This window comes from Cercospora beticola, chromosome 6 (assembly GCF_033473495.1).
Source record: "Cercospora beticola chromosome 6, complete sequence".
NCBI lineage: Eukaryota > Fungi > Ascomycota > Dothideomycetes > Mycosphaerellales > Mycosphaerellaceae > Cercospora > Cercospora beticola.
Genome location: NC_088940.1, coordinates 223,382 through 250,331, shown reverse-complemented (window position 1 = coordinate 250,331; position 26,950 = coordinate 223,382). Strand labels below are relative to the sequence as shown.

General features: G+C 52.1%; 12 protein-coding genes across 12 annotated transcripts; 4 read left to right on the top strand and 8 right to left on the bottom strand.

Annotated features, from left to right (window-relative positions):
* Nucleotides 1-328: 328 nt before the first annotated feature.
* RHO25_009221 (uncharacterized protein) lies at nt 329-1,954 on the bottom strand (the record flags this gene model as incomplete). The annotated part of the gene is made up of 1 exon (XM_065603165.1): nt 329-1,954. The coding sequence occupies one exon, from the start codon at nt 1,952-1,954 to the stop codon at nt 329-331; it is 1,626 nt and encodes a 541-aa protein (XP_065459237.1).
* A 231-nt stretch (nt 1,955-2,185) lies between these two features.
* RHO25_009220 (uncharacterized protein) lies at nt 2,186-3,748 on the bottom strand (the record flags this gene model as incomplete). The annotated part of the gene is made up of 1 exon (XM_023600769.2): nt 2,186-3,748. The coding sequence occupies one exon, from the start codon at nt 3,746-3,748 to the stop codon at nt 2,186-2,188; it is 1,563 nt and encodes a 520-aa protein (XP_023453759.1).
* A 187-nt stretch (nt 3,749-3,935) lies between these two features.
* On the top strand, nt 3,936-5,561 carry RHO25_009219 (uncharacterized protein; the record flags this gene model as incomplete). Its single annotated transcript, XM_023600768.1, has 1 exon — nt 3,936-5,561. The coding sequence occupies one exon, from the start codon at nt 3,936-3,938 to the stop codon at nt 5,559-5,561; it is 1,626 nt and encodes a 541-aa protein (XP_023453758.1).
* Nucleotides 5,562-7,494: 1,933 nt separating this feature from the next.
* Nucleotides 7,495-9,272, bottom strand: RHO25_009218 (uncharacterized protein; the record flags this gene model as incomplete). Its single annotated transcript, XM_023600766.1, has 2 exons — nt 7,495-9,148; nt 9,214-9,272. 2 exons carry the CDS (start codon nt 9,270-9,272, stop codon nt 7,495-7,497), a joined length of 1,713 nt encoding a protein of 570 aa, XP_023454148.1.
* Nucleotides 9,273-9,909: 637 nt separating this feature from the next.
* RHO25_009217 (uncharacterized protein) lies at nt 9,910-12,748 on the top strand (the record flags this gene model as incomplete). The annotated part of the gene is made up of 6 exons (XM_023600765.2): nt 9,910-9,948; nt 10,009-10,125; nt 10,183-10,299; nt 10,348-10,488; nt 10,541-11,631; nt 11,680-12,748. 6 exons carry the CDS (start codon nt 9,910-9,912, stop codon nt 12,746-12,748), a joined length of 2,574 nt encoding a protein of 857 aa, XP_023453762.2.
* Nucleotides 12,749-13,695: 947 nt separating this feature from the next.
* On the bottom strand, nt 13,696-16,235 carry MDR2 (multidrug-resistance transporter mdr2; the record flags this gene model as incomplete). The annotated part of the gene is made up of 2 exons (XM_023600764.2): nt 13,696-14,319; nt 14,370-16,235. 2 exons carry the CDS (start codon nt 16,233-16,235, stop codon nt 13,696-13,698), a joined length of 2,490 nt encoding a protein of 829 aa, XP_023453761.1.
* A 588-nt stretch (nt 16,236-16,823) lies between these two features.
* RHO25_009215 (uncharacterized protein) lies at nt 16,824-18,167 on the bottom strand (the record flags this gene model as incomplete). The annotated part of the gene is made up of 1 exon (XM_023600763.2): nt 16,824-18,167. One exon carries the CDS (start codon nt 18,165-18,167, stop codon nt 16,824-16,826), a length of 1,344 nt encoding a protein of 447 aa, XP_023453764.1.
* A 60-nt stretch (nt 18,168-18,227) lies between these two features.
* RHO25_009214 (uncharacterized protein) lies at nt 18,228-19,297 on the top strand (the record flags this gene model as incomplete). The annotated part of the gene is made up of 2 exons (XM_023600762.2): nt 18,228-18,531; nt 18,585-19,297. The coding sequence occupies 2 exons, from the start codon at nt 18,228-18,230 to the stop codon at nt 19,295-19,297; spliced, it is 1,017 nt and encodes a 338-aa protein (XP_023453763.2).
* Nucleotides 19,298-19,802: 505 nt separating this feature from the next.
* Nucleotides 19,803-20,582, top strand: RHO25_009213 (uncharacterized protein; the record flags this gene model as incomplete). The annotated part of the gene is made up of 1 exon (XM_065603164.1): nt 19,803-20,582. One exon carries the CDS (start codon nt 19,803-19,805, stop codon nt 20,580-20,582), a length of 780 nt encoding a protein of 259 aa, XP_065459236.1.
* Nucleotides 20,583-20,694: 112 nt separating this feature from the next.
* Nucleotides 20,695-21,534, bottom strand: RHO25_009212 (uncharacterized protein; the record flags this gene model as incomplete). Its single annotated transcript, XM_023600761.2, has 3 exons — nt 20,695-21,177; nt 21,236-21,362; nt 21,422-21,534. 3 exons carry the CDS (start codon nt 21,532-21,534, stop codon nt 20,695-20,697), a joined length of 723 nt encoding a protein of 240 aa, XP_023453766.2.
* A 252-nt stretch (nt 21,535-21,786) lies between these two features.
* On the bottom strand, nt 21,787-22,702 carry RHO25_009211 (uncharacterized protein; the record flags this gene model as incomplete). Its single annotated transcript, XM_023600760.2, has 2 exons — nt 21,787-22,491; nt 22,553-22,702. 2 exons carry the CDS (start codon nt 22,700-22,702, stop codon nt 21,787-21,789), a joined length of 855 nt encoding a protein of 284 aa, XP_023453765.1.
* A 594-nt stretch (nt 22,703-23,296) lies between these two features.
* Nucleotides 23,297-25,152, bottom strand: RHO25_009210 (uncharacterized protein; the record flags this gene model as incomplete). Its single annotated transcript, XM_023600759.2, has 3 exons — nt 23,297-23,515; nt 23,575-24,886; nt 24,944-25,152. The coding sequence occupies 3 exons, from the start codon at nt 25,150-25,152 to the stop codon at nt 23,297-23,299; spliced, it is 1,740 nt and encodes a 579-aa protein (XP_023453237.1).
* Between the last annotated feature and the right edge of the window lie 1,798 nt (nt 25,153-26,950).

Below are 26,950 nucleotides of genomic sequence, written 5' to 3'. Positions count from 1 at the left end.
GACGTGATTCATCGCTCGTGCGATGATTAGACATAAGACGTCTGGGGTCCCTGATATGATACTGCCTAGGACAAGAATGAATCCTAAGAAATCTCGATTTGCTGGATCAACACTTCGCAAATTGTCGAAGTTCTTTTCTCGAACTCCAATCCACGTATCGTGACGACTCCTGTCCTCAAGCACTTAGCGTGAGTCATGCAGCCGACTCAGACTTCTATCCATATAGAGCCCCGCGCCGCTTTCATATCTACCATTGATTACCATAGCCCTCTCTCAAGTCCTGTCCCCTAACTCGTTGAACTATGCGAAGATGTCAGCAGCACTTTCCCTAGTCCGCCGACCTGATCGTCACCTCCCCATCAATCCTCGTCCACAGTCTCTCCAACCGCGCACCGTGATCGATACCGACGACACCTAAATTTGAAAATTCCGTGGAGGGCAGTGACAGGTCTTGCGCCCAGAAGACTAGTAAATCATCAATGGTAGTTTGTATCTTTGCGGCCCCGATGGTATATGCAGGAAGTCTGTAATAACTCTGGAGAAGAAGTCCTTGGCCGACAATCTGATATTTGCCATGGTGGTACGTCGTGCGAAGAATGAGGCATGCGCCTATATCATCTGCAATCATCAGAAGGTCACCTGACCGAGCACCGGGGCAAAGGAGAGCCATGGCTCGTGAATCGTGAAAAAGCGGACGCATTGTCTGGTCGACGATAGCCTCCCTGACTCGATCGACCAGTTCATGACTTCCTCTCAAGCTGGCTTGAGATAAATCTTGATCCAGAAATTCGAGACCTAACGAGCGCTCCGCCCATGTATGTGGCGCAGCGTCTGAGCAGAGAAATTGTCCTTGGCAATCTTCAACCACGCACACAAACTTCTGTATCATTCTTTCACAGCCTACCAACCTTGTGATGTTGGAGCGCGGTGACGATGGCATAGTTAGCCTATCTGTTACGAGTCGACGCAGAACCAAGTGACTGCTGTCGATCCTCAACATCGCTAGGAGTTGAAGTTCTTGGTGGTGCTGAGCAGCGAAAGGCAGCAGTTTGCGAGCCAGGTCTAGTGCAGACCTTGTGTAATCAGGATAGATGAAGTTGTCGTTCTCCATCCACTTGATGAAAGAGAGCGTGCCATAAATACGGTCACGGGCATCGGTGCAGCCAAGTCGGGTCAGAAGCTCAAATGAGAAACCTTCCGAATTCATAGGTCTCTGGAGTCCATCGAAAGAGAACAGTAGCGTGTAATGAAAAGACATGGTTGGCAAAAGATGGGGGCCTAGCACATCGAGGTTCTCAAGCAGTATGGTCGAGTCTTTTCTCCGTCCACAAAGCATCAATTTTCTTTTGGCTAGCTTGCATTCTGGCAAGACCCAGAGACGTTTCCAATAGCGGCGGTCGCAGAAATGTTGACAAGCCGTTCTCAGCTTCACCAATCCAGCTGAATATGAATGCAGATTCGTGAGAGGCCGAGGCAAGTACTTGCCGAAGTACCCCAGGCTCTCATTGACGGCCTGGCTCTCCGTAATTTTCTCGACGAGCATGCTGGGCCAGATCTCGTCAATCGTGTCCACGTCATTATTGTCTCGACCGATGCAGCAAAGTACGAGATGTGCAGACGCAAATGTTCTCCCTATGCACTTGACTTGGTAGCCTTTCTCATTCAAATCGTTCTGGTTGATGCAAAGCGAGTCAATCCAGATCCAAGAATGTGCATAATGGAGCCTGGTTTGCCACAGCGCGTAGTGGCAATTGACCGTGACTAGATGAGGCGCTTTGTCTATCAAAACCTCTTTCTGGTTGTCCAGGTCGCCCCAAGTATACGCAATGGCCTTGTATCCAGGCTCCTTGCCGCGGTAAAAGGTCTTCAGCTCAAGAGCAACGACTTCATCTTGTTGCCCTGGCAGCAACTTGAGAAGCCGTATTTGTTGCTCGGGATCTTGGAGTGGTTGCATGGACAAAGGAGTACTTTCAACTGAAACGTGCAGCAAGCTGAGGAAGATGCGCAGTGAAGAGCTGTCGATTGCACACGCAGCTGTGGCGGGGTGTTCCTGCCAAGCCATGCGTGAAGCGACCATAAGGAGGGCTTCAGCCGCGAGCAGTATCGTAAAGAGTCGTGATTTCGTGCTCCAGGGTATCATATGCTAGGCTATGCATCCATTCATCCTCGCCACTCGACTCCCAGATCAGCTTTCTTCCGCATCGTGCAACTTCCTCTCGTTCTGCGACAGAATCGGGTTCTCTTCCCAAGGATATCCATTCTCTTCCTCCCATCTCCATCGATCCGAAGCGAGTCTATCCAAAGCCTCTTCTTGATCCATACATAACTCGTGGCGTCCTTCTCCGCCTTCCTCCTCAACCCATCGAACACCAAACCCCTGCTCAATCCGCGCAAGATCAAAGTCGTACTTCTTTAACATTTCCTCTCGCATCATATCGTTCCACATACCGGCATGTTCGGGTTCATCCAACATGCGCATTCTGATTCTGTGCTTCAATCGATTGAGAGGAACTTCTGTCTCACGCACGATTTTCCAAGCTCTCTTGATGTCGCCTGCATATACCATCTGCTCAATGAACCAATACACCCCTCGAAGTTTATTCGTCATTGGCATAGTCTGCTTCCTGATGTTCTCTTCTCCAACAACGAGAAGTCTGCGAGGTTGCTGATATGCTTTCGATTCTTTCCAAAACAGCCATTCGTTCCAGACAGCATCGGCTTCTCGGCAGCGTGCCAGAACAGCAACCCAGCCATGAAGAAATTGCCAGTCCTCGCGCACGAGGAAAGTACCGAAGTGATATTGATCTTCCTCAGGTAGATCGAGGCAGTCCTTGAACCCAAGAAGGACTTCTCGTAAATCTGATCTCCTCCATCTGCCATTGCGGATCTCACCAAGTCCTCGGTGTCCAATACTGAATTTTGCAATGACCGACCTGTAAAGATTACTAGTCATGCCCAGGCCGGTCTCTTTTATCATCCTCAGATATCTCTGCATTGCCGCTTTGCTTCTGCTCCGGGCAGCAAACTTCAATGCCATGTGCAGCAGTTGTGGTTCAACATCCAACTTGGCGAAGCGGTACCTCGTGATAACGGCATGCAATGTGCTCAGGACTTCCGGATCAGTGACGTTATTACGACATCGATAGAGCGCTCTCATGATCGGTTCGTACAGATGCATGAGATTCATGGCAGATTGACTGTCCAGCATTGCAACAGCAACCACTCTCAGCACATCTCGCGGCCACTCGCATCTTAGCAATTGCGACCTCAAGACAGAGCGAATAGCCTTCTGTCCCACAGCCAACTTCATGGTCTGTCGGAACGTGGCGTGTGAGATGGGAGCATCGTCAGGCCTCTGCAGGCGAGGTGGACCGCGAAAACGTATTTTGCCTTGCTGCACGCCTGGCCATGGGTTTGACAGCGATCGAAGTGTCCTTAATCGCGCATCTTTCTCCCGAAACAGTGCTTCGAAGCTAAGCGCTGCTTCTCTCAATGCCACTTCGCGTAGCGCGTCCTCCGGTATAGGCTCTCCATGGTGTTTCAACTGCCGCAGCGTCTTCCTCGAGTAGAAGCCTCGGGAGTTGTGTGGCGGTGAGTCGAGCAGAAAGCCATCGTCCTCGGGGCGTACAGCAAGTGATGTCTCAGGATGGGCGCGTCGCGGCGCGGTGGTCAATCGGCGGCGGGAGAGTCGAAGCTGGCGAGCCTGGCAGGTGAGGCAGACGCTGGGTCGCCTCGCCACCACACTCATCGTCGATGGCGATGGGCGGTGTGAAGGGACGAGGTGAAGTGATCGGTGGAGCCGCAAGTCCCCCGCCAAATGATGCTGGTCCCTCGATTCACATGCAGCAGATCAGCGCCACACCAGAAACTTTGTGACTCTTCGTTCCTGAATATCACTTTTTTCTTCTCTTCTCTCACGACAACACCGAGCACACATGGCGGCTCCTCACCAGCCACCTCGGCAATACGTCGAGAACGAAGGCTACGTCGGCGACAGAAATGCCATGCCGGAATCTGCCAACGACCCCGCTACCAACGAAGTCGATGAAGAGGATGAGGACTACGATGATCTGTTCGAGTCCGACCTTTCTGAGACGGAAATATCTGCCTCAAACCCATCGGACTTTACGAAAGCCTACAATCGCCAACGAAAACTCAACGACAACTCCATCCCCGCAGACCAGAAACCAAAAACGAACCCCCAGCTCAACACGAAAGCGGCCATAGACGACCACATCAAGAGTTTGGCACGACATACTGCTAAGCTGAATGTCAACGCCATCGAGAGCGGTGCCACAAAAAGCCATGGGGGTGCTGAGAAGTCGGATAGAGCCACAAGCGAGCAGGTGCTTGATCCACGAACACGAATGATCTTGCTGCAATTGTTGAACAGGAATATCGTGTCCGAGATCAACGGTGTGCTATCAACAGGAAAAGAGGCGAATGTCTATCATGCGGCGACGATCCCCGAAGAAGGCGAGAAGGTTCTCAACCGAGCGATCAAGGTCTACAAGACAAGCATTCTGGTGTTCAAAGACAGGGACAAGTACGTGACGGGCGAGCACAGATTCAGGAGTGGCTACAACAAGAGCTCGAATCGAGCAATGGTGAAAGTTTGGGCAGAGAAAGAGTTCCGAAACTTGCGAAGGATACACCAGGCTGGCATACCTTGTCCAGAGCCAGTGTATCTCAAGGCACATGTCCTAGTCATGTCGTTCCTCGGTAACAGCAAAGGATATCCAGCACCGCGGCTACGTGATGTTGAGTTTGACGAGACCAGGACACCAGAGGAGATTGCGCAGAAATGGTCGACAATCTACATCGAGCTGCTCAGCTACATGCGGATCCTGTACCAGGTCTGCAGGCTGGTGCATGCAGATCTATCAGAGTACAATCTCTTGTACTACAAAGATACATTGTACGTGATCGATGTCTCGCAATCGGTGGAACACGATCACCCCAGATCGCTGGAATTCCTGCGCATGGATATCAAGAATGTTTCCGACTTCTTCAAACGCAAAGGAGTGGATACACTGTCAGAACGATCTGTCTTTGGCTTCATCATGGCAGGAAGCGGAAGCACAGAAATGTCAGGTATGAAGGAGACACTGGAGAAAATGTTTGAAGTGGAAGCACAAGCCGGCAAGCAAGATACCGAAGTCGACGATGAAGTCTTTCGTCAGCAGTACATTCCGCAAACGCTACGAGAAGTCTACGACATTGAACGCGATGCCGAAGTCATCAAGAAGGGAGACGGTGATGGGCTTGTTTACCAAGACTTGCTGGCGGACAAGACGGTGCAGAACGGTGCGGACCATTCAGAGTCATCTGAGCAGGATGACGAAGACGATGATGCTGATTCGGAGGATGACTCTGGGAGCCAAGTGTCCGAAAGCGCCTTCGACAAGGGTCCTCCGCGAGGCAAGAAGCACGAGGACAAGGAGGCCAAGAAAGCGCACAAGCAAGCTGTCAAGGAAGAGAAGAGGGAGAAGAGAAAGGAAAAGATACCCAAGCATGTTAAGAAGAAGATGATCTCTTCCAGCTCGAGAGGAAAGAAGTAGGCCGCGGGAGCTCGTTCACGCGGATGATTGGCATGCAGTCGTTACAATGCAACTGTGTCTCAAACAGGTCTCTGTATCACAACTACCTCTCGAGCATGCTCTCCAACAAAAACAGCACTTGCAAAGGGCCCAGAACGTAGACGCCCGCAAGGCCAACACAGTCCAGATCACAGTGGCCAAACAGTCTGAGCATGTCCTGCAGCCACAGCACGATCGAGGCCACCAATAACTTTGTGGAATGTTCAAATTTAGGCGTGGCTAAATGGTCATGGCACGTTCTGGCGCCACATTCAGGCAATACCACCACGTGAGCGAGCTCTCATAGGCCTGGTGCTCACCAAGTACCAGGTATCACTGGCAGCAAGGCTGAAGGATTCTCGGGCAACGCCAGCGCTGGAGCCGGCTGCGGCAGCCTTTCATGACCTAGGCACTACTGAGGCTCATAAGACACGCTGAACGAGTCTGTTGAACGGGCCACTTCCTTACACAACCTTCTCGAGCACACTCGCAATAAAGGCCTTTCATGTCCACTCTCTACTCTACCTCAGCGCTTGCGCGTCATTCGATCCCATTCGACTTTGACCCAAGAGATTCTGGCAACGTTTTGGTGGGCTACAATGCTTTTGCTTTGACTGGCATCCCGAATGTGAAAGACCCGGCTGGAAGAGATCAAGGTGGAGCGCCAGCAATCCTCGAATTTCATTCGGAACCCGCTCGGACCGGAAACCGGATTTCATGCCCAGAACCAGGCTGTTCTTCAACATTTGGAAAGCGGAAGAGTCTCTATCGGCACCGAAGGACAGTCCATCACAATGGCAGACACACATGTAAAAGTTGCCGCGAAGACTTCAAACGACGAGACATTCTGGATCGCCACGTACGTGAGCAGCATCAGGAAACCACTGACACACTCGAGTGCGTGTTGTGTGGAAAAGAATTGAGGCCTCGGAGTTACCCACTCCACCGGAACACCAATGCTTGTTATAACGCTGCTGGAATATCTCCAGCCGATGTCCTCGCTGCGCCCGTGGAAGTTGTCAGACTGGGGGTAGAGCTGCTTGTGAAGTTCAGACCCTGGGGCCAAAATCATCACTACTTGGACTGGCATCCAGTGCCAAATGCACACATCGAGATGACGAACGAAGTAAGAGAGCTGGAGAGACTACTACATCGCCAATTGATCATAGCTCTGAACTCGGAATTTGTCGAAAAAGATTCTTCATTCGTTGACGCTCTCTCCATCATCAATGTCTTCACCTGCCAAACGCGAGGGTGGGAAGCATCCATGGTCCATTGCAAGGCACTTGTTTTCCTTGCCATGCATCAGATCATGGCCCTCGGAAAGGAGATTACGAGCTTCAAAGAGCCTTCTAAGGGTGCTGTTGAGGTTCTTCGCACAGTTCTCTTGAGCAACGTCCCTGAGCACTATGTGGCGATATGCGAGGACTTTCTCGTCCGGTTGCTGAGAATGATGCGAAGCGCTGCCTGCGTCACTGGGTTCTTGTGCTTTGGTCATCCTAAAGCCCCAATTATCGAGTCGGCCGATGTATGGTACAATCGCTGGAAGACGGAGATTTGTGCGGTAGCTTACCCTACGCGAAAAGTAACTTGCTAGGGAGTGTCAACACATCGGCGAGTGGCTAATTCTTTCCAAGCGAAAATGAATACAATATCATGCTCTCGTAAGGACCAATTACGCTTTCAAGGATGCAGCAGCCGAAATGATGGAAGAGTTGTCTCAACTGTATCAACCTGTATTTATCTGGATGCTGCAGCCTCCCAAGATCGTTTGAAAGGCCAATAGGCAGAACCTTGCTTTCCCAGGAGACCCCAATGTCTGGTACGCTAGTGCTGGAAAACTAAGGATGAGGCTCACGAAACGAGCTACGACTCAACGGACTTGGATGTTGAAGAGGTGAAGTCTAAACCGTCATCAACGACGCGCCTCTTGCCGCCAATTTGGCTTCATGATCAGTCTCTTCCGTGAACCATAGCTTGACAACTGCATCGCCGCTGCTGTGTCAACGACAACCATGACCTTGACACAGCATCGAACTGCTTCCATTGCTTCCAGAAACCCCTCTATAGCGAAGCGCATATTCCAGCCTTCTTGCTCAGGTTCATCTTGCCACCGACACTGATCGAGGCGATCTATTATAATGGTCAAGTAGAATGCATCGTCGAAGTGCCCGAGGATATTGGCAAGAAGGCCAGAAAAAGCACCGAATGCCTTCTCGCCCGAGTCACTACGCCAGTCGGACCCCTCCACCACTCTTTGAACCTGATCGTGATAGTCTCGCAGCTTGTCTGAATGCATCAACACAATTTGATATATCAAACTGGCCAAAAGGTCTTGGATCGAGCATTTCTTGCGATCTGTCATTGTCCAGTCCGTCTGACACAAGAACCAAGCCACTTTCTGCGTGTCCGAGAGCTGAGTTCGCAAGGACTCTGCCAATAAGACGCAGCCTTCTGACAACCAGATCAGATCTTTGGAGTCGAAGCGATGCCAGTTCTGCCCGCCGACGAGCAGCAAGCTTGACTCCTGTTGCGTCAACCATCGCGCAAAATCAGAATCTTCAGCGAGCAGGTCCAGCGATGTCTCCATTGGTGCTCGAATAATTGCTCGCCGATTGTGGAACGCTCTTCCGAGAATGGCCTTGTACCTTTCCAAGTCCGTGTTGAAAGTATACGGTTCCTCGACTTTGATCCCCAGTATTCTCCGGATACTGGCTAGGTATTCACCATCGGCTGAACTCCTGTGTGCCAATGCGATTGACTGCGTTGAACGCAGCCGCACACTCATGTCATCAATCGTCTGTTTCATCTTGCTAATGTCTTGGAGCAGGAGCGTGTCACTTTCCTGCTTGACTTGGCCCAATTGTCTCCGGATACGGGACATGGTCTGCATTTTGACCTTTCCCGGCGACACTGCGTCTTTCCACCTTTGTCGACGCGAGGAGAAGTAGTCTGTCGTCTCTCTGGCAAACTTCACCACGAGGCCGAAAACGTCTGCGATCAAGTCTTGCAGTCTGTCGCTTGGTTGTAGACTGCGAAGCATAGCCAGTCGCGGGATTGCATAAGTCAGCTCTTCAAGAGCGTCCTCAATATCGTTCTCCCGCTTGTCTTTGTGCACTACTACACTGAGAAGTACTGACAGTGTACCATAGGCAAAGCCACCATATTGCTGATCGGCGGCTTTCACGATTTCTACGATACCTGAGAAGCTTTCCAGAAAATCCGAGAACGTCACCAGAAATCCTTGCACTCCTGTTGCAATCTTTCGACCTGTACCGCTCTTCCTCCTCGCACGCCATTGAGACATGCTTGAAGTAGCGATGAGAAGCTGCTGCTCCGTGCGTTTGGCAAGATCGTTTTCGGGACCGAATTCTTCAGGATCGAGCGATATGATTTGAGAGTCCAGGTCGTCCTTTGAAGACGAGTAAATGATTTCCAGGCTGGAGCTCTTTCTCGTCAGCGGCACTAAAGTCTCGCGCGAGGAGAATCTGGAGTCTTTCATATCGCCCAGCGTTTCCTTGGTCCAAGCTTCTCGATCGTCCCAGAGGCCGTTGGCCTCGCGGAAACATCTGAGACGATAGAGTCAGTTGAGTGGGAAGCAAGAGCCTTAGTATCATCGTCAGGGAAAGCGTACCGTTCTCGCTGCGACTGATTTGTGAACCAGCATTGTGCAGTGCTTGGCGGCGACGGCATATTGCGCCTCTGTCCAGAGTGATGAAAAGCTAGATAAGAAGCTCTAGAAAATGTCCGGACCTTATGTGGATCAGGACGACACGCAGCTGCTGCTTCGTGAACGAGCTCTCGACTCCCCGCGGCTGTGCAGCCGTCCTCGCTGTTGTGAGAAGCAAGCATCCTAGAGGACGGAGCGTGCAGAGATTACCTGCATATGGCGTGGCGCGTCCATGCACAGTGGTGATTACTCGCTCCTGCGTGTCTATTGTTGCGCCATGCTGATGACGACGCTCACAAGCAACCATTGATATCAACCTGAGCGGGTGTTCGGCTCCACAACATACTTCTCGCCCGGCCTATGGCCTACCATGTTGCGAATTTACACAGCATTTCTTGCTCTTGCACACCAAACAAGCATGCAGCACTTGACAGCAACGGCTTCGCCACTCGAGGCGCCCGCAGTGCCCCGAACACGTATTTAGCAGTCTACAAGCGAACCGGTTGCACAATCTTCAGCCTCACGAAGCGAGCTTGAGCATGAAAGTGGAGCTCGCGTAGCAGCAGGATCGCTTGACAGAAGGGACTCATAAACCGCCTCAGCTCTCAAATGAACTTTCACTCTGCTTCTCGACTGCACTGTGACTAGGGCGATCAGGGCATGATGACGCCTACAAACCGCTCAGTTGGTGCTCAAGCTGTATGACTTTCGATCCATAACGAAGTTGCACTTCATGAAGCTGATGTGGATTGGTTGCAGGGTACACCGGCTGAGAGCAAGTCGAGTCTGGAGTACACCTATATGCGATTACTCGAGCAGCGTATTGCTCAACTTGAGGCTGTGATCGAGAAGGGTGTGACAAACCCCGCAGAAAAGGTGGATGAAAATGAGCGCAGAGGGATTCGCTGATACATCACACTGACCTCGGCTTAGAGTGACGAGTCGAAGACTGATACTATTGACAAGAAGATCGAGTCGGAGGAGCCGTTGAAAGATAAGAGTGAGGAGGAAAGTGCAACTGCTGGCGCTGAAGCGAGCAAGTCAGATGAGGTGCGAACTTTTTCGAAATGTTGAAGTAAATCTGACCGGGCTCTACAGAGCAAGACCAATGGAGACATAACGAAGACTTCTGAGAAACAGAGCGGGAACAGCAAAGATGAGGTTACGAAAGGCGAAGAAAAGAAGGCCGAAGACAGCAATGCCGATGATGGTAGCCGCGTGCGCAGTGTCATATCCAAGGTGCGTGGCCATCACTGCCTGCTGCCTCTATACCTCTTCTAACAAGGCCTAGTGGAACGAGGTCACTAACGATTATGAAACCCTGAAAGCGGGTAATGTTGACTCCAAGGAAGACAAAAGTCAGACGAAAGTGACAACATTCCGAAAAGTCATGGACCGCGACAACGAGAGAAAGCTGAAGCACGAAGCCATAGAGATCAAGTCAGCAGAACTCCGCAAGCTATTCCTAGAATGTAGCCGACATCGAGACCCTGTCAATTTTCAGCATGATGAAAAGCTTGAGCTGAAGTCGCCATTCCTGGACTTCGCCTGGTACCACGATGACTTTTTGAAGGCCTGCGAGCCCCGTGAATCAGACTCACCAGCACGAGCAGAGGCTCGAGAGGACTTGAAGCAACTACTGGGCCTTGTCAAAAAGTCATCGTCAATGGAGCCGTATTTCAAGACTCGTGAAAATATCGAGAATGCGGGAACGATCAAGTACGAGCACCTTTGGAGTCTTTTCCCTATGGGGGAGCGAGTCTACGCAAAACCGCTGGCCCCAACATTTCCAGATATCCAAATGTTTGAAGTGTGGTATTGCGCCACAACTCCACCTGAGTCGCATGAGATTCCGCACAAGCCCAAGACAACAAAGCTCTACTTGTTCGGCTTCGACTGCGATGGCGTTAAAGTCGATCGATACTATTACACAATGGAAATCAAAAAGTTCGAAGGAGAACGATCAATAGACATGCTTGAAATTTTCCCCACCCGCTTCTATCGCAACTCAGATCGACAGCGGGACGATAGTGCTCTGCAGCAGGAATTACTTGATCGCGGACGCCGGTTCATTGAGCTAGCTGTAGCGGATACAAAGGAGAGCCAGCGATCCTATTATGGCACCGCCATTACACAGGTCAACGCCCAGTCAGCTTTTGCTGGCATGGCATCTGGTCGCGATGACACCGAAACAGCCGCATCACATTCAGACGACGAGGAAGACAACAAGATAGGCATCAAATCATTGACGCCAGACATCAGAGGGAAGATCATAGTCGACAACTATTCATTCCAGCGATCGAAGAGGAATCCAGTGGCATACATGAATCCTCCTCTTGGCCGTGTTGACGGCTGGGCGCTCCTCGAGCTCGATTGTGCATGGTAAGTTACACAGATTCTATTTGACTCCTGAGCTAATTCCCGAGACAGCCGCGCTTGTCAAAGCAGTGTCGCGCTGCAGTGGAAAGTCCAGCCCACGGACGATCTTCGACACCAAGTAGAGTCGTTCCAGGAAAGTGAAGAACGACTGAGAATGTGCCCACCCAAAGTGCTTGGGTACGCACTCAGGCAACGATTGTGGGCACAGTTCCGGATCAAAGATATTAGCAACTCTGAGAACAGCGCAGAAAGCGGGCACTACTTTCAGAAAGAGCTACAACTGGACTCCAAGTACAAGGAAACTCTGATGGCTTTCATCACTAATCATGAGTCGTCTAGGAAGCGGCGGAGTCAACCGAACAGCAGACATTCGATGCCAGAGACGTTCGACATCGTCGAAGACAAGGGCAAGGGCTTGGCGATACTGCTTCACGGAGCCCCAGGGGTGGGCAAGACTTTGACTGCTGAGGCCATTGCCCTTGCCACAGGCCGTCCACTTGTTGTGGTCTCGGTGGCAGAAGTTGGCACCGATGCCGCAGATGCAGAAGCACGTCTCAGCGACATCTTCAGCGACGCCGCCCGCTGGGAAGCAATACTCCTGATGGATGAAGCCGACGTCTTTCTTGAGGCACGCGAACGAACGGAGAACCCGAATCGCAATGCCCTCGTCAGCGTTCTCCTTCGCTGCCTGGAGTACTACGAGGGCATCATCATCCTCACGACGAATCGAATCCGTTCGTTTGATGTTGCGGTACAATCTCGCATGCATCTCGCTATCCAATATGACGACCTCAGCACCGAGCAAAAGTCCGCCATCTATCGCAATCTGATAGACAAGATTCCCAAGTCAAAACTCGATCGCGAACTCAAAGAGCCCAAGAAGCTCGAAAGGAACCTGGAAATATTGTGCAGAAGAGGCAAGATCAATGGACGTCAGATACGAAACATTGTAGCGAGTGCCATGGCTTTGGCAAATCACAGGAGTGATAACGAGGAGAAGTTGAAGGGAGTTTTGACATTCGACGATTTGGAAGCCGTGCACGAGATGACGATGGACTTCGTAACGACGCTCAGTGAAGATACCTGGAAGACGCGGAAGTTCAATGAGGCTGGGAGGTAGGGAGGTCGGATGGAAACGCCTGACCACCAACCTATGCATTAGAAGAATCGAATTCGCAGCATGATTGCACAAAGTTCACGGTCAAAGAAAGTCCAACTGATGTTTCCACAACTTAGATTGATCCAGAGGAATAGTGGAATTGGTTGTCAATGTGGTATCCCTGCTACCGCTGAGACAAGGCAGACACAGTATTGCTACGGTGGTACTTTGATCGTACAAGCCAACGCAAGAAGAGCTCGCTGGAGATGCACCCTCTGGCTATGGAAGGAATGCGCATACCATGACCTTGGATCATGTCTCGTTATCCGCGACGATACTTCGAAGGTCAAGAAACTCAGCAAGGTGAGATGAGAAGTGTGCCAAGGGTGAGATGTCTTGGCAGTTCCATACATGAATTGATCGACTCTTTTGGCAGCTTCGAAGGAGAGACCAGCAGTTGCTTCAAAAGCGCATTGCATAGAAGCCACAACCACCGCCATGACGAAGCTGAACGCCGAGAGAACAAATACGAACGAATCCCATCCTGAGAGGTCAATGGAGATCGCAGGCAGAAGAAGTCCCGACATCATGGACAACGCCCAAGCAATGCTCATAGCGCCAAACATACTTCAACTTTGGTCTTTGGCGCCTTTCGTGGTTTGCGAGCATAGGGCCTCATGTGAGAAACCGGCAATACGGCAGAAGATATCCAAGCACACCAGAGCAAGCAGGAGATTGATCGCAGAAGTGCGATCTGAGATCGTTCAATTGTCTTTGCTCTACGATGAAAGTGTAGTTCTTGATTTGTGTCTTTGTACAACGATTCTAACAAAAGGTGATCACATCGGATCATGCACGCCGCACCACCATCCCCGTCTGATCCGAGAGCAAAGAGGTATCTCTGATAATGCCACCCAAGACTTCCCGCCCCTCATTTTCTTTAATGCTCACCGCATCTTAATTGGGTCTTACTCATTCCCATACCCTTTGCGATGCGAGAAACCACCATCTCTCAGTCCAGCCTTCTCGACTGGATTCTCCGCAGCAGACTGATTGCCATCCTTGACTTTCACCTTCTCCCACTCAGCCTCTTCCTCACTGCTGCGCTCTCTCTCCTCTTCTTCCTCTGGTGTTTCTCTGCCTTTCTCTTTGTCGTGTTCTTGCATTCTCAATCTCATGCGCTCCTCTTCAGTTAATTCCTCATGACCCTCGGCTTCTTCCTTGCGCTTGGGTGGGCCACTCATTTGCCATTCCATCAATTTCGCGAAAGCTCCGTTCTTGTCGGCCGCGAGCTCGCGGTAAGAGCCCATCTGAGCTACTTTGCCATCAGATCCAATGCAGATGATGGTGTCTGAGCGTTGAATCGTGGACAGCCTATGAGCGATGGAAATGGTCGTATTGTCGCCTCGTAGCAGGGATTGAAGAGCTTCGTTGACGAGTGTCTCGGATTCGGCGTCCAAAGCTGAAGTTGCCTCGTCCAAGATGAGGATGTCAGGCTTCTTCAACAAAGCACGAGCGATGGCGATGCGTTGCTTCTGACCACCAGAGAGTTGCGTGCCGCGTGCACCACAGAACGTTTCAAGGCCGTCGGGCTGTACACATGGTTAGCATAGTTCGATACGAAAAGCTCTTCAATACTCACAAAGTCGCTGATAAAGTTGCAATTGGCTTGACGCGCAGCTGCAACAATTTCAGCCCTCGAGGCCAACGGCCTGCCGTATGCGATATTTTCCGCAATCGTTCCGGAGAATAGTACTGGCTCCTGTCCCACGTATCCAATCTTGCGTCGCAGTTGCTTGGCATTAAGTGTGTTGATGTCTCGGCCAGCGATGGTAATAGTTCCCCTTGTAGGCGAGTAGAAACGCATGATCAGGCTGGCAACGGTGGACTTGCCAGCTCCTGACGGCGCGACAATGGCGACATTGCTTCCCTGAGGAATCTGAAAGTTCAGGCCCTCGAAGATGGAAACTGCTGGTCGAGTTGGATATGCGAATGCGACATCCTTGAACTCGATCATGCCGCGAGCACTGCGCACCATGTCACCTTTCGTCGGGCTGATCGTCGGCTCACGGTCTTGAAGCTCAAAAAGTCGACTCGCCGCTCCCACGCCCTTCATCAGCTCGGAGTAAAAGCTCGACAGACCAAACACACTGCTACCTGCGTAGCCGGTGTACATCAAGAAGGTCGTCAAGTCACCAACACTCATCGCGCCTTGCCTCACCATACCACTGCCGATATACAACAGCGCCAGGAAAGTAGCATTGCCCATAAAACCAGAAGCCGAGAAGAAGGCTGCTGAAATGAATGCCTCCTTCCGCCCCAGTCCAAAGATCTTTCGCACTTGCGTGTTATAGCGATTGACTTCCTGCAACTCTCCAGCAAAAGCCTGGCTGGTCCGTACGTTGCCCAATCGTTCTTCCGCAATCTTGGTCAGTGTTCCCAAATTCTTTTGTATTCTTCTTGACAAATTTCGAATCGCTCGTCCGTACAAGAAGGCACCAATGGCCACTGGCGGGAATGCAATCGCGAGCACTCCCATCAACTTGACGCTCATGTAAGCCATCATGGTGAGCGCCGCTGTAGCTGAAACAATCGATCGCAGTCCATCCGAAACGTTCTGGGTGATTGACTTGCCAACAATGATAGTATCGCTACCCAATCTGCTGATCAAATCTCCCACGCGATTGGCATCGAAGAATTCGGCATTTTGCACAAACGTACGTCGGAAAAGCGAGCTTCGCAATTTCGTAACAACACGCTCGCCGACGATACGTAGGATCACGATACGACCGTAGTTCGCCGCGGCACCCGTCATGAGGATCGCGGCCATGGCACCAACAAAGTGTTCCAGTTTGAGGCCAAAAACAATGCCTTCTTCCTGGGTCGCTGAGTCCAAGATCTTGCCAATACTGAAGGGGACTGCCATGGTAACACCGCTGCTTATCAAGAGCAAAACGAATGCGATGCTCAGCGACTTGACTTCCGGTTTGGCAATCCTGAGCAATCTCCAGACCTCGCCTCGTGAGCCACCGGTCTTTCCCTCACCATCTTTGCCGTAACTCGACAATTTGGCGCTGAGATTAATTTGTGACGCCTGTGCAGCTTTTGCAGACTTCTTGAAAGTCACAGATTCATCCTCCTCCTCGACTTCAGTAGGATCACTGCTCTTCTTATTGATCGTGTTCTTGTACGCTGTCTCTTTATTGCCATGCTGAACCACGTTCAGAGACTCATTTTGTGAAGGCGTCGTCCGTAAAGACCGGGCGGGATGTATGCGTGCCGTCTGCGAGATCAGAGATGTCGTTGTCAGCCTTGCAGGCTGTGTGCTGCGCTGGATGGACAGACATCGCAATTGCTGTGCTATGCTCGTCCTGTGGAAGGCGGATGTTGTCGTCCGGGTGTGAATTGCTCGGTTGGCGACTTCGCTCCGTATTCTGTGAGTAAACAGGGCACCGTTCCCAAGACTGTCCCAGGCGCGACACGCGAGTTGTGGCCCGCGCATGGCCATGGCGGTGATAAGTCACTCGCAGGACGGATTGTGGTCGGTGTTGGGCGTTATCGTTGTGCTCGGCGAAAAAGCGACATCGTCGTGGTCTATGACGAGTTCTGTTGAGAATGGGCCTCGTTGGCCAGGTGTGGCGACTGCAAACTGAGCGATTGATGGTCCTGAATCCAGCGATGGCACGGCGTGGGCAAACACAATGCAAGGTACGGGTGCACAAGAAGTGTCCAGGCGGTTGATTGTTGCGAAAGTGCCCGATGCAATGGGTCGATGGAGGAGTTGCCGCTTCCCGGAGGTGAGCTTGATTCCGAGGTCGCGCCCACAAGCCCACATGCCGAAAGCTTGTGAGGTCGCGTCACGCTGCGCGCTGCAATAATTTGTGCAGTTGAAAAGAACAACATCGTAAGTATACAGCTGTGCGTGGTATACGGGTAACTGTATACTGTGTAGAAGCTACATTGTGTCATCGACTGTTGGTACAAACTCGACCAGGAGCCGCGTGCCGTGCCACTGCTCTGCGAGCGAAAATACAAACTGCGTTCGTGAAGGCTTCAATATTCCTCATACCTCCAACTCCAAGCGCTGACGAAGACACTACTGTCCAAGCATCGCAGCAATGCCGTCTTCGTCGACTCCGCCCACGCCTTGGCCAAAGATTTCGTCATCCACGTCCCCGCTCGGTCGGTGGCTCATCTTCCGTCGCTTGAGTCTTGGATCACCAGGATTGCCGTCTGATGATGACGATGGAATCTCACCGGATGGTCCTCTGACAGTGCCTTTGAGTGAGTCCAGAGTCGCAAGAAACGCCTGGGCTTGCGTCGCTGCATCGTCGGCAGCTGTTATGGTGGGCTGTGGGACGAATGCTGGCGGAGGCTCATTTCGGTTAGGAGGTTGCTCTTCTATCGGATCTGCTCCCGTAGGATTTCTGAATGGCGCCTCCAGAGGTGCCATGTCAATCTGATCGGTGTCGTTCGCTTCACCAGGTGGCGTGAAGGATTCGATCTCAGGAGGCGGAGGGGTGAAGCCTTCGGTCTCGGGTCGCTCTGGCTCGATGCCATTGCCGTTGCCGTTCACTGGCAACGGCTCGACTCCACGCATGATGCTGTCCTCCACGTCTCTGATGATCGTTTCCATGCTGTCTATCTTCGTGCCGAGATCACGCGACGTGACTTCATCTTGCGCAAGCTGAGCGCGGTTTGTCGCAATGAGCTTTTCCAGCCCATCCAGGAGTTCCCTTCGAGAGTTCATACTGGCTTCGACCGCATTCTGCGCCGCCATCAAGTCTTTTACCAGGCCCCTTAACTTTGCTGCTCGCACAGGAGCGCTCGGCACGACTGTCGCTGGATCTGTCGTTTCTGCGTACTTGGCGTTGGCGGCCGTGATGGGGGTTTTGCTGGCAGTTTCTGCTTTGTTCAATGCCACTTGGATCTTGTTGATGGGCTCCAGCTCTGATGCCACACTGCCACTTCCACCGCCGAACAGGCTGCCCCCTAGTCTTCCAACACCTCCTCCCAACTTGCCTGCACCCTTGGTCTTGTCCACTTCGTCCAGCTTCTTCTCAACGCTCTGTTGAATTGGTGCGTCGAAAATGTTTCTCTGCCGCCAGACCTCCACAACTCGTCGTATCTTCCCTTGCACGTCCGGGTTCGCGGCTTTGTACGCACTTGCTGTCGCGTCTGCAATCACAGGTTCGAAGGCGATCTTAAAGTCCATCTTTCCTCTCGCGCGAGACTGCTGCACGACTTCGTTGGCCAGATAGAGTAGGTTCAGCTTTTTGTTAGCGGTGGGCGATTCCTGCAAAGTGGCCACCCACAGCTGGGCCGTCTGCGCAGCGTATCGACGATGAAACATAATCCATTGCGCGACGGTCACGATGCTATCTTGCGATTCATTGAGAGAAGTGAGCTTCCCTTTAACGTTATCCTCGTTGTAGGACATCTTGTCGACCGCGCTGCTGCTGTGATGTGAGCGGACGCTCGAGATGTCTACGCGCTCACGATGAAGGTGTTGTGGTCAAGAAAGAAGCAGAAGAAGCGGGTTGGAGTTGCACGAGCTAAACAGCAGTTGGCAGCTAACACGGGTCTACCCGCTCCCGGGTTTCGGTGGATCCACTCGTTCATTGGCAGCAGCTGCGACTGCGACTGCGTGTCTATTGAACCCAACAAGTTGCAGCAAACATCACCCTCGCTCACCACATCATACCTACAACACCCTGCGCGAGACATTGCGATCAAATACAGACAAGCAGAGACACACACAATCATGGCGGACCGCTTCCCTTCGCTGGAGGAATTTGACGAGGGTACATCGTCTCCTTGAACGCTCCACCACGCACCAACTAATCCTCCAACACAGGCAAGACAGAAGCCACCGGCGCATCCGCCCTCGACGACGTTGACGAGCCCTCCGATTTTCTTGCCCGCGAACGCGCAGCCCTCGGCGAAGATGCCGAGCAGTTCACATCCTCCGCAGACAACACCGCGACCGTCGCCGATGCAGACGACGATGATGACGATTTGCTAGGCGGAGGTGGACCTGCTCCCTCGAACGGATTTCCCGCCGGCAATGATGACATGATGGGTGATTTTGAGAGCTCATTCCCCTCCGTCAACACACAAAACGAGCAAGTCGCGCCCGGAGGCACCATCACAGGCTCAGCCGCCCCTTTCCAAGCACCACGACCGGAAGAGTACGAGGCTGAGCCGGATGTTGTCCGCGAATGGCGTGAGCGACGCGACTTGCAGATTCAGCATCGCGATGAAGTCAGCGCATCGAAGAAGGCGGAGACTGTCAAGGCTGCCCAAGAAGCCATTGATGACTTCTACGAGCAATATAACAACAGGAAAGATAAGCAAATCGCGCAGACAAGGAAAGAAGCGGAAGAGTTCCTGAAGTCGAGGGAAGATACTACTGCAGGTGGCACCAGCTGGGAGCGAATCGCAAAATTGGTAGACCTGAGCGGGAAGGGTTCATCAGGAGGTGCTGCTGGTAGCCAAAAGGCGAAGATGAGGGAGTTGTTGATCAGTTTGCGAAAGGACGAGAAGGCTCCTGGGGCGACCGGAGTCTAGAGGACATCGAACGCAACAACGAACACTTTCGCTCTATGAGGCTGCGAACTACACGCAGCCGATGCCCTCAGCCAGACGCTGAGATCGCATCACTTGATGAGTTGCGTTGTTGGATGCATGTCCTGGAATACATGCTAGCTGCACGAATAGACGTCTGTAACATATGCTCACCTGTGTTCCCAGATCGCAAAATGAATCGCATGTACAAGTGGTTGCAACTTGATCGACCGTTTGACCAGACAGCACAGCTTCTCAAGCTAGGTCAGAACTACAGAAAAAACGCAATATCACTGACCACTTCGCTAGTGACTCTGTGCCCGTGATTTAACTCCTCAAAGCGGCGCCAAGAGTGTGGCCGCAGGATCGAGCTGTGCCGCACTATCTATCAAGACTTCTTGCGCATGGTGGATGCCTGGGCTCGATGTATTTCTATTCTGTTGCCTGAGATAAACTACCCGACTCGGCATGTCGACTGTACTCTCAAAGTTCCCGCCTGACGCCTACTATGCTTCCATTCGAAACCTCAACCTTCCTTACCCGAGTTGTATGGGACCAAAGTACATACCAATTCAAGATCCTCGCAAACGCCCGACGCAACAATGAACCTCGCTCGAGATCCGAGCTCGTGTTCCTTGAGACTCACTGCCTGGCCATCGTCGAATACTGCTTTCCAGGTTGGCAAGTTCTCATGCCTGAAGGAAATAGACTTCATGTCCCGAGCGACCAGTATGAGAAGATACAAGATATTTGCCTAAAGACACTCCGCTGTGGCGGCGTGTTTGTGGATAACACGGAGGACGATTGGACATCCGTCGAAGATCACTATGTAGAAGTGCTGCATGAGCAAGTACCCAAGTACTATTTCGGATGGCCCAATGACGGAGATGGAGTCGAAGGAGAGCGATCGAAAGATGCGGTATGGGTGCTCACATGCCATCCTAGACCAGCGGACATGGACCATGTGCGAGACTGGTGGCAGGCTATGGACGATTTGAGCGCGGTGCTAGAGCGATGCAATACCATGCAGGAGTACTGTAAAGTCCTTGAAGAACGTGGAGCAAAGTATTACAGCCATGTCGAAGATTCACCCGAAGCGCGGCAACACGATGTGCCGATTGTTGCGTGGCCTACATCGGATACGTGGAGGACAAAAGATGCGATGAAGTCGGAACAAAACCTCAAGCCTGACATTGTTGAAACTGGTAGGCGAACATCGGACTTCCAAGATGATAGAAATACACCCAAGCGTATTTCCGGCATTTTCGGAAAGCTTTTCAACAAGTGAAAGTTGGTATTTCAACTCCGAAGCCCCAACGGCTGAACAATACGAAGTCTGCCGCCCCCTAAGCAATCTAAGAGAATGACCAGCAAACAATCTTCTGGCGAAAGAGTGGCTCTCACTCATTCTTTGGATTATGCTTCATCTTCATCAGTTCGTAAAGGTCTTTCCGGGAAATCAGCTTCGACAGCAGCATAGCAGTCAAATTCGGCATATCCTGACAAGCTTTCACGAAACCCGCCTCCTCGTCCGCGAGCAACATTCCAACATTGTCTTGAATGATGTGACCAGCAAACTTCCACAATTGGTCATCACTCGGTGCACCGCTTTCATGGATCGAATAGAGCGCGTCAACTAACTTCTTTGGTGAGATCCTCAAGTCGCCGTTGTCGTCGCTGCAAGCTTCCTTGAAAAGGATGGCTGCTCTGCTGGGCAGGTCTGGCATCTCGTACTTTTCCGCCAGCATGGAGACTGCGATGCAATATTGCGCCATAAACATATCTTGAGGCGGATGGCCGTCGAAGTCATACCCGTAAATGTATCGCAGGATGGCGGTGAATATTCGTGGGTCCTCGCTGACTTCGACTTCAGTGATGTTTCCCTGTATTGCTTCTATTAGTCCGAGCATTCGAAAGCTTTCGCCATTGACGACGACATACGTTGGCATTGTTCAAAATTCCTTTGAAGTACGCGCTTCGCGAGTGCAGAACCAATTTGTGGACCTTGAAGGTAGCTGTATCGCCGCATTTGATCGTGAAGTCAGAGTAGTATTCGCTGTGATATAGCCTACGATCATCAGTGTTGGACTTTCATCTGCAAATCTGCAAAGTGGAGGGTGTACGTACCATTTGACGGTTTCTGGCAGTCCCACGGCATACTCGACTGGTGTTGGTCGATCACCCATTATGGGAATATACGTGTAAAATGTTCCTGTGGTTGGACTCGTGGGTGTCCGCATAGCAAGGTCACAGAATCGGATGCAATACCTTGCTGTGATGTGAAAACAATGCCGTCGTGGTAATTATGCTGGAAACGAAGAAGCCGTAGCAGCAGCAGCAGCAGTAGCCGCGGCCACACAACATGGTAACAAAGCTCTTGCTTGTGCAACTGCGAACCTACTGGTGTGCACTTTCTCCAGTGCCTGAATTGTTTGAAGCGGAAGCGACGATAGAGCAAGAACTCGCAGGAAATGCTCACACTCACTTCCAACCTACAACCTCGCCTTCCCACTCCCCCTCTCCCAAACCTCCACCCTCCTCCTCCCCTCCTCCTTCTCCCTCTCAATCTCCCTCCCCATAGCCCCACTCCCCACCCCATCCCTCCTCCAATCCCCCAAATCCTCCACCACATCCCTCCACAACTCCCTCTTCAACTCCGCATAAACACTCAACCCCGTCGCCCCCTTCTGCGCATTCTTCACAAGTCCCACCTCCCCCACCAACCCCATCGCCTCCTCAAACCCACCCAACCGATCCACCAACCTCTCCTGCAACGCCTCTTGCGCCGTAAACCGATGCGCCTCCAAAATAATCTTCCTCTGCACAACAGCATCGAGAACTTTCGTTCGGAAAACACTCATCATTTGTCCTCTCAACGCACCACCTAATTGAATTTCATTCATGCAGAGCCAGCCTTTCGCGGGATTCATAATTCGATAATCGTGCATTAACGCGAGGATGAAACCTCCTGCGAAAGCGTGCCCGGGGATGAGAGCTACAGTAGGCATAGGAAATGTCAAAACGCGACGCCACATGGGGTAGAGCGTGGTTTCGAAGTATCCCGGTGTGGTGGCGGCGTGTTCAATGTCCATGCCATTGGAGTAGAATTTGGGGCTTGCGGAGGTTGTGATGACTACGCCGGGGGGATGGCGGTGTTCGATTATGTCGAGGGCGAGGACGAGGGAGTTGCAGAAGGCCTATTTGGCTCGATTAGGATGTTGTGAGGGGAGTGAGAGGTGATGGATGTGTATGACTTACACTTCTGAGACGATTATCTTGGCCACTTGAAAATGTCAAGAGGTAGACTTTGGAAGCAGGTTGTGTGCAGACTATCTTTCCACTTGTTTCTTTGTCGCCTGTGTCGATTGGTACTTCGAAGAGTACTGGGCCAGTCTTGGATGTTGCCATTTCTTCTGAACCACGGCTCGTCGCTTAAGACGAATGAAGGGAAATTGCGTTGATGAAGTAGGTCGTACCCAGAAGAGATACCAATTTCTGCACTCGTGCGTCCAAGACGTTTGTACTATGCCTGAATGATGATGAGTGATCGCAGCTTCACATTGGAACAGCCGATTGCATTTCATTGACAGCACGACGTGAGGTCAAAACTGACCTCGGCTGTCACACGCCGAAGGCTGCCGCCCGCGAACGGTGATCACAGAACATGACCGTGACCTTCGCACCCATGTGACACGTTCCCGGCTACATCTATGCGACGAGGAACAAGCGGTCATCGAGCCATTGATGTTGATGAGAACGATTGAGGTGCAGGAGTGTCTACCGGGCCAAGTGTCAGAAGGTCTTGGCATTGAGTCGAAAGTCGGCGAGGGCATTGAAATGGAACAAGTTCACGCCTTCTCGAACGATCTCACCCACAGTCTGCCAATCGACACGTGCACGCACGCGGCCACTTTACTTTCAACTTCAGACAAGACAAAAGTTTGATCATGAGTTCTTTTTCCTCATATGCTACGTAAGATTCATTTAGATGCCGGATCGTCTCTAGAAGATATAACCAATCGAATGGTTATACAACCAGTTGCCATTCTTTCCATTGGCACGATCAGCAGCCTCCTTCGCGAGCCATTCTTGCTCATCAGCATCAATGACATCCTTGCCAGTCCAAATATCTGCCTCTTCAGGCTTGGCCTGTTTCGTGCCTTTGATGTATTTCCAGCCGATGATCATGATGAGGTAGAGTGGAATACCAAGGTAGCCGGTCTGATGAACAAGTTAGCAACGATTTCGTTCTCAAGTTTTAGAATCTGAGTCAGACTTACGATGAAGTTCTTGTAGTCAAAGCTGCCGTAAGTTTCTGGGCTCGGAACGAAGACAGTGAAGTTCTTGGTCAGGGCAATCAAGCAGCAGAAAGCCAGAGCGAAGTAGCTGCCCCACAGGCCGAATGGAGATCGGTATAGCAGCAGAGCGCTGTCGTCAGGGACGCCCTGTGCTCTTCTCGCCTTGACGAAGTAGATGTGCGATACGAGGATAGAGATCCAGGTCAGCAGACCGAAGATGGAGACCAAGTTGACGAAGTAGCCGAAAACGGTCGTCGACGCTGTTGACACGTTCATGTAGGCAATGCAGCAAATGAGCGATGACAGTCCCAGAGCGTAGTATGGAACACCACGTCTGTTGGTGCGTGCGAAAAGCTCAGGTGCGTGCTTCTTGATAGCCAGACCGTGCAGCGTTCTCGAGGCAATGTAGAGATCCGAGTTCGCAGCGCTGAAGACGAAGATGAGGATACAGGCGTTGAGGATACCTGGAAGTGATGGAATGCTTGCGGATCTGATGGCGGCAACGAAAGGCGAGGCGGCGGCGGATGTCTTGCTGCCCTTGGCCTGCAGGAGGAACTCGCTGTTGTATGGAATAATCATGCCGAGGAACAGGACCGAAAGGATGTAGAACACACAGATACGCCAGAAGGTGAGCTTGATGGCGCGTGGGATGTTCTTGCGTGGGTTTTGCGCCTCACCGACTGTCACACCGACCAACTCAGTTCCGAGGTATGCGAAGACGGCAGTAACCATACTCTGCCAGACGGCAGTGAAGCGGCCAGTGGCTCCGGTGCCCACGTACTCCTTGAAGGCACCAGGGTTGTCCCAGTATCGGAAGCCCCTCACATCGCCATCGGCGCCTCCGCAAGCCATGATCAAACTGAACAGAATCAATCCGAGAATGACGACCACTTTGATGGAGGACAGCCAGAATTCGAGTTCTCCAAAGTACTTGATGCCGAGAAAGTTGATGGTAATAATGATGACCAAGAAGACGGTAATCCATACACCCGGATTCACCCTGTCTGCTGATACCCAGTATTGAATCACCAACGCTGCGGCTGTGAGCTGATTTGGTGTCGTGATGATGTATTTGAACCAGTACGTGTAACCAAGGGAGAAACCGAGAGCAGGGTCAACGAATCGATCAGCGTAGACAGCGAAACCACCAGCAGCCGGGAGCCAAGTAGCCATTTCACCCAGAGCGGCCATGACGACGTAGACGAGGAGACCAATAATCGAGTAAGAGATCAGGATGGATGCCGGGCCGGTGTTTGCGAGAGCAGTTCCCGTTCCGATAATGAGACCAGTACCGCTGCGAGACGTCAGCTATGGCGTCTGCGAGTGAATTGGCACTCGATTCGCAACTTACATGGCACCACCAATGGCAATCATGGTGACCTGACGGGCCTGGAGGCCACGGTGCAAGCTGTGGCCCGCATCTCGAGGGTCGCTGAGAGTGCCAGCCTCAGGAATGGGCTCCGAGGTGTTGTAGTCGTAGGCGCCCTTCTCATCGACGCGATCGGGAGAGTGCTCGTTGGAGAGCGACGAGCTCCGCTTGCCGGCGCCGAAGATGGCCATCTTGGATCAAGGATCAGGCGAGGATGGTCGAGGATGGCGGAGGGAGGGGACGGATGTCACACGACGAGGGGCCCTTCGCAGCTCTTGTACGCTCTGTCTCTGCGGCGCAGATCTCTCGCGTGGCTACTGGCGATGCCTTCGTTTACCCACCAACTGCCAAGCGATCGGCGAGCCATGCTGAGCGTACGGGTGGCAGAGCCAAGGCCGACGCCCCAAGCTCGTTATCTACGCAGGTGGTTGCTTGCAGCCGAATGCTACCCTGCGCGCCCAGCAGCACGGTCTTTGTCCCAGGAACAGTCTAACTCGTCGTGGGCTGGCTTGGCCTTACGTTGCGGAATAGCCTCATTAGCGTAGGGATGCGAAGCCGTCTGGAGTGGTCGTTGGCTCGCTGGACTGATAAGGAAGGTGCGTTGGGTGCAAGGATGGAATCACGCAAGTCGCAACCACTCTCGTCAGCGCATCAAGTAAGTGCGTCTTGGCACAAACCTACACGCTTCGGCTGAGCTTCTTGCGGCCTCTTGTGCCGCCCGGAGCTGCCCGCAGAGTATATAATACCGCGCCCTCAGTCGCTCGCTTCACGCCTCTTATGCTTGTCGCGCAGGCTTGGAACACTTGAGCCACCACCTCAAGCCCCCTCAAGCTGCGCAGCAATCCTTCTCTGTCCAGCTTATCGCCCCAAGCTTCTTCCTCACCACCACACCTGTGCCTGGCTGCACAGCGTATCGCATGCACCGCCCGGCCTAGACACTGTGCCCTGTGTAACGTCAAAAACAAACCCGACCAGGCGGCCTCTGGCCATCTGCACGCCTGACCACAAATCCCTACTCCCATGCGACACCATGCACCGAACCACCCGCCAAGCCTTCTCGAATGCCCTCCAAACGCTTGTCCAATGGTTCAGCCGCCGTGCCATGGGGTATCTCCGACACGAGGTACTCCACCGCAGTTCTGCCATGACCACATCCACCCCTGAAATTGCTCGATCTGACAGTCATGACCCGATGAAACTTGACGCTCAAAAACATCACCAGTGGCAACGCTTGCTTGCTGTGAATTTCTCTTATCCAATGCCCAGACCTGTCCCCAGTCAAAACGACCTCGCGTGCTCCGTTGCCAATGCTGAGCACTGCGTTATCAAGATGATGTTCTTTTGTGTACGAAAAGAGAGCGCTACTATTCATTCCGTAGAAGCGAAGACCGCTTGTGCATATGCATAAACGCCACTTTCCTTAGCACTCGGGATGCACGATACAGTAGGCCCCAGGTAAGCGGCTGAGCACGAGCACTCGCATGTGAAACTCGCAACAAACTCTCGTCCAAGATAGCCAGACACATTTCAGCATCAAAGGAAAGATGCACTACAGCTTTCCACGATGACAAAGCAAAAGGGAATACATGTTTCGTATCATAGCAATAACACAGCAACCACTGGCAGTCGCACATCCTCTCGCAAATATGCGCCAAAAGAACCCCATCATACGGCAACGACTAGCAATGGCACTGGCAGCCGCACTACCTCTCGCAATCGAGCAGAACAAAGACGGCATCGGAAATTTACCACTGAGAGGTATACATACGTCCACAGACTACATAGCTAGCTACAACAACGTCTGTCGATTCGTCGCTCTTGCTATAGATCTGCCTATGCTTTCACCTTTGCGCCGTACAGGAAAAGACTCTGCACCACAACCACAGCAACAACAACAAAGCCAAAAGTTTTTCCCAACGCAATGGTATCTCGCAAACAAAAGATTTATACACATTCCAACGAGAGGAGACCCAGGGAGTCGGTACCAAT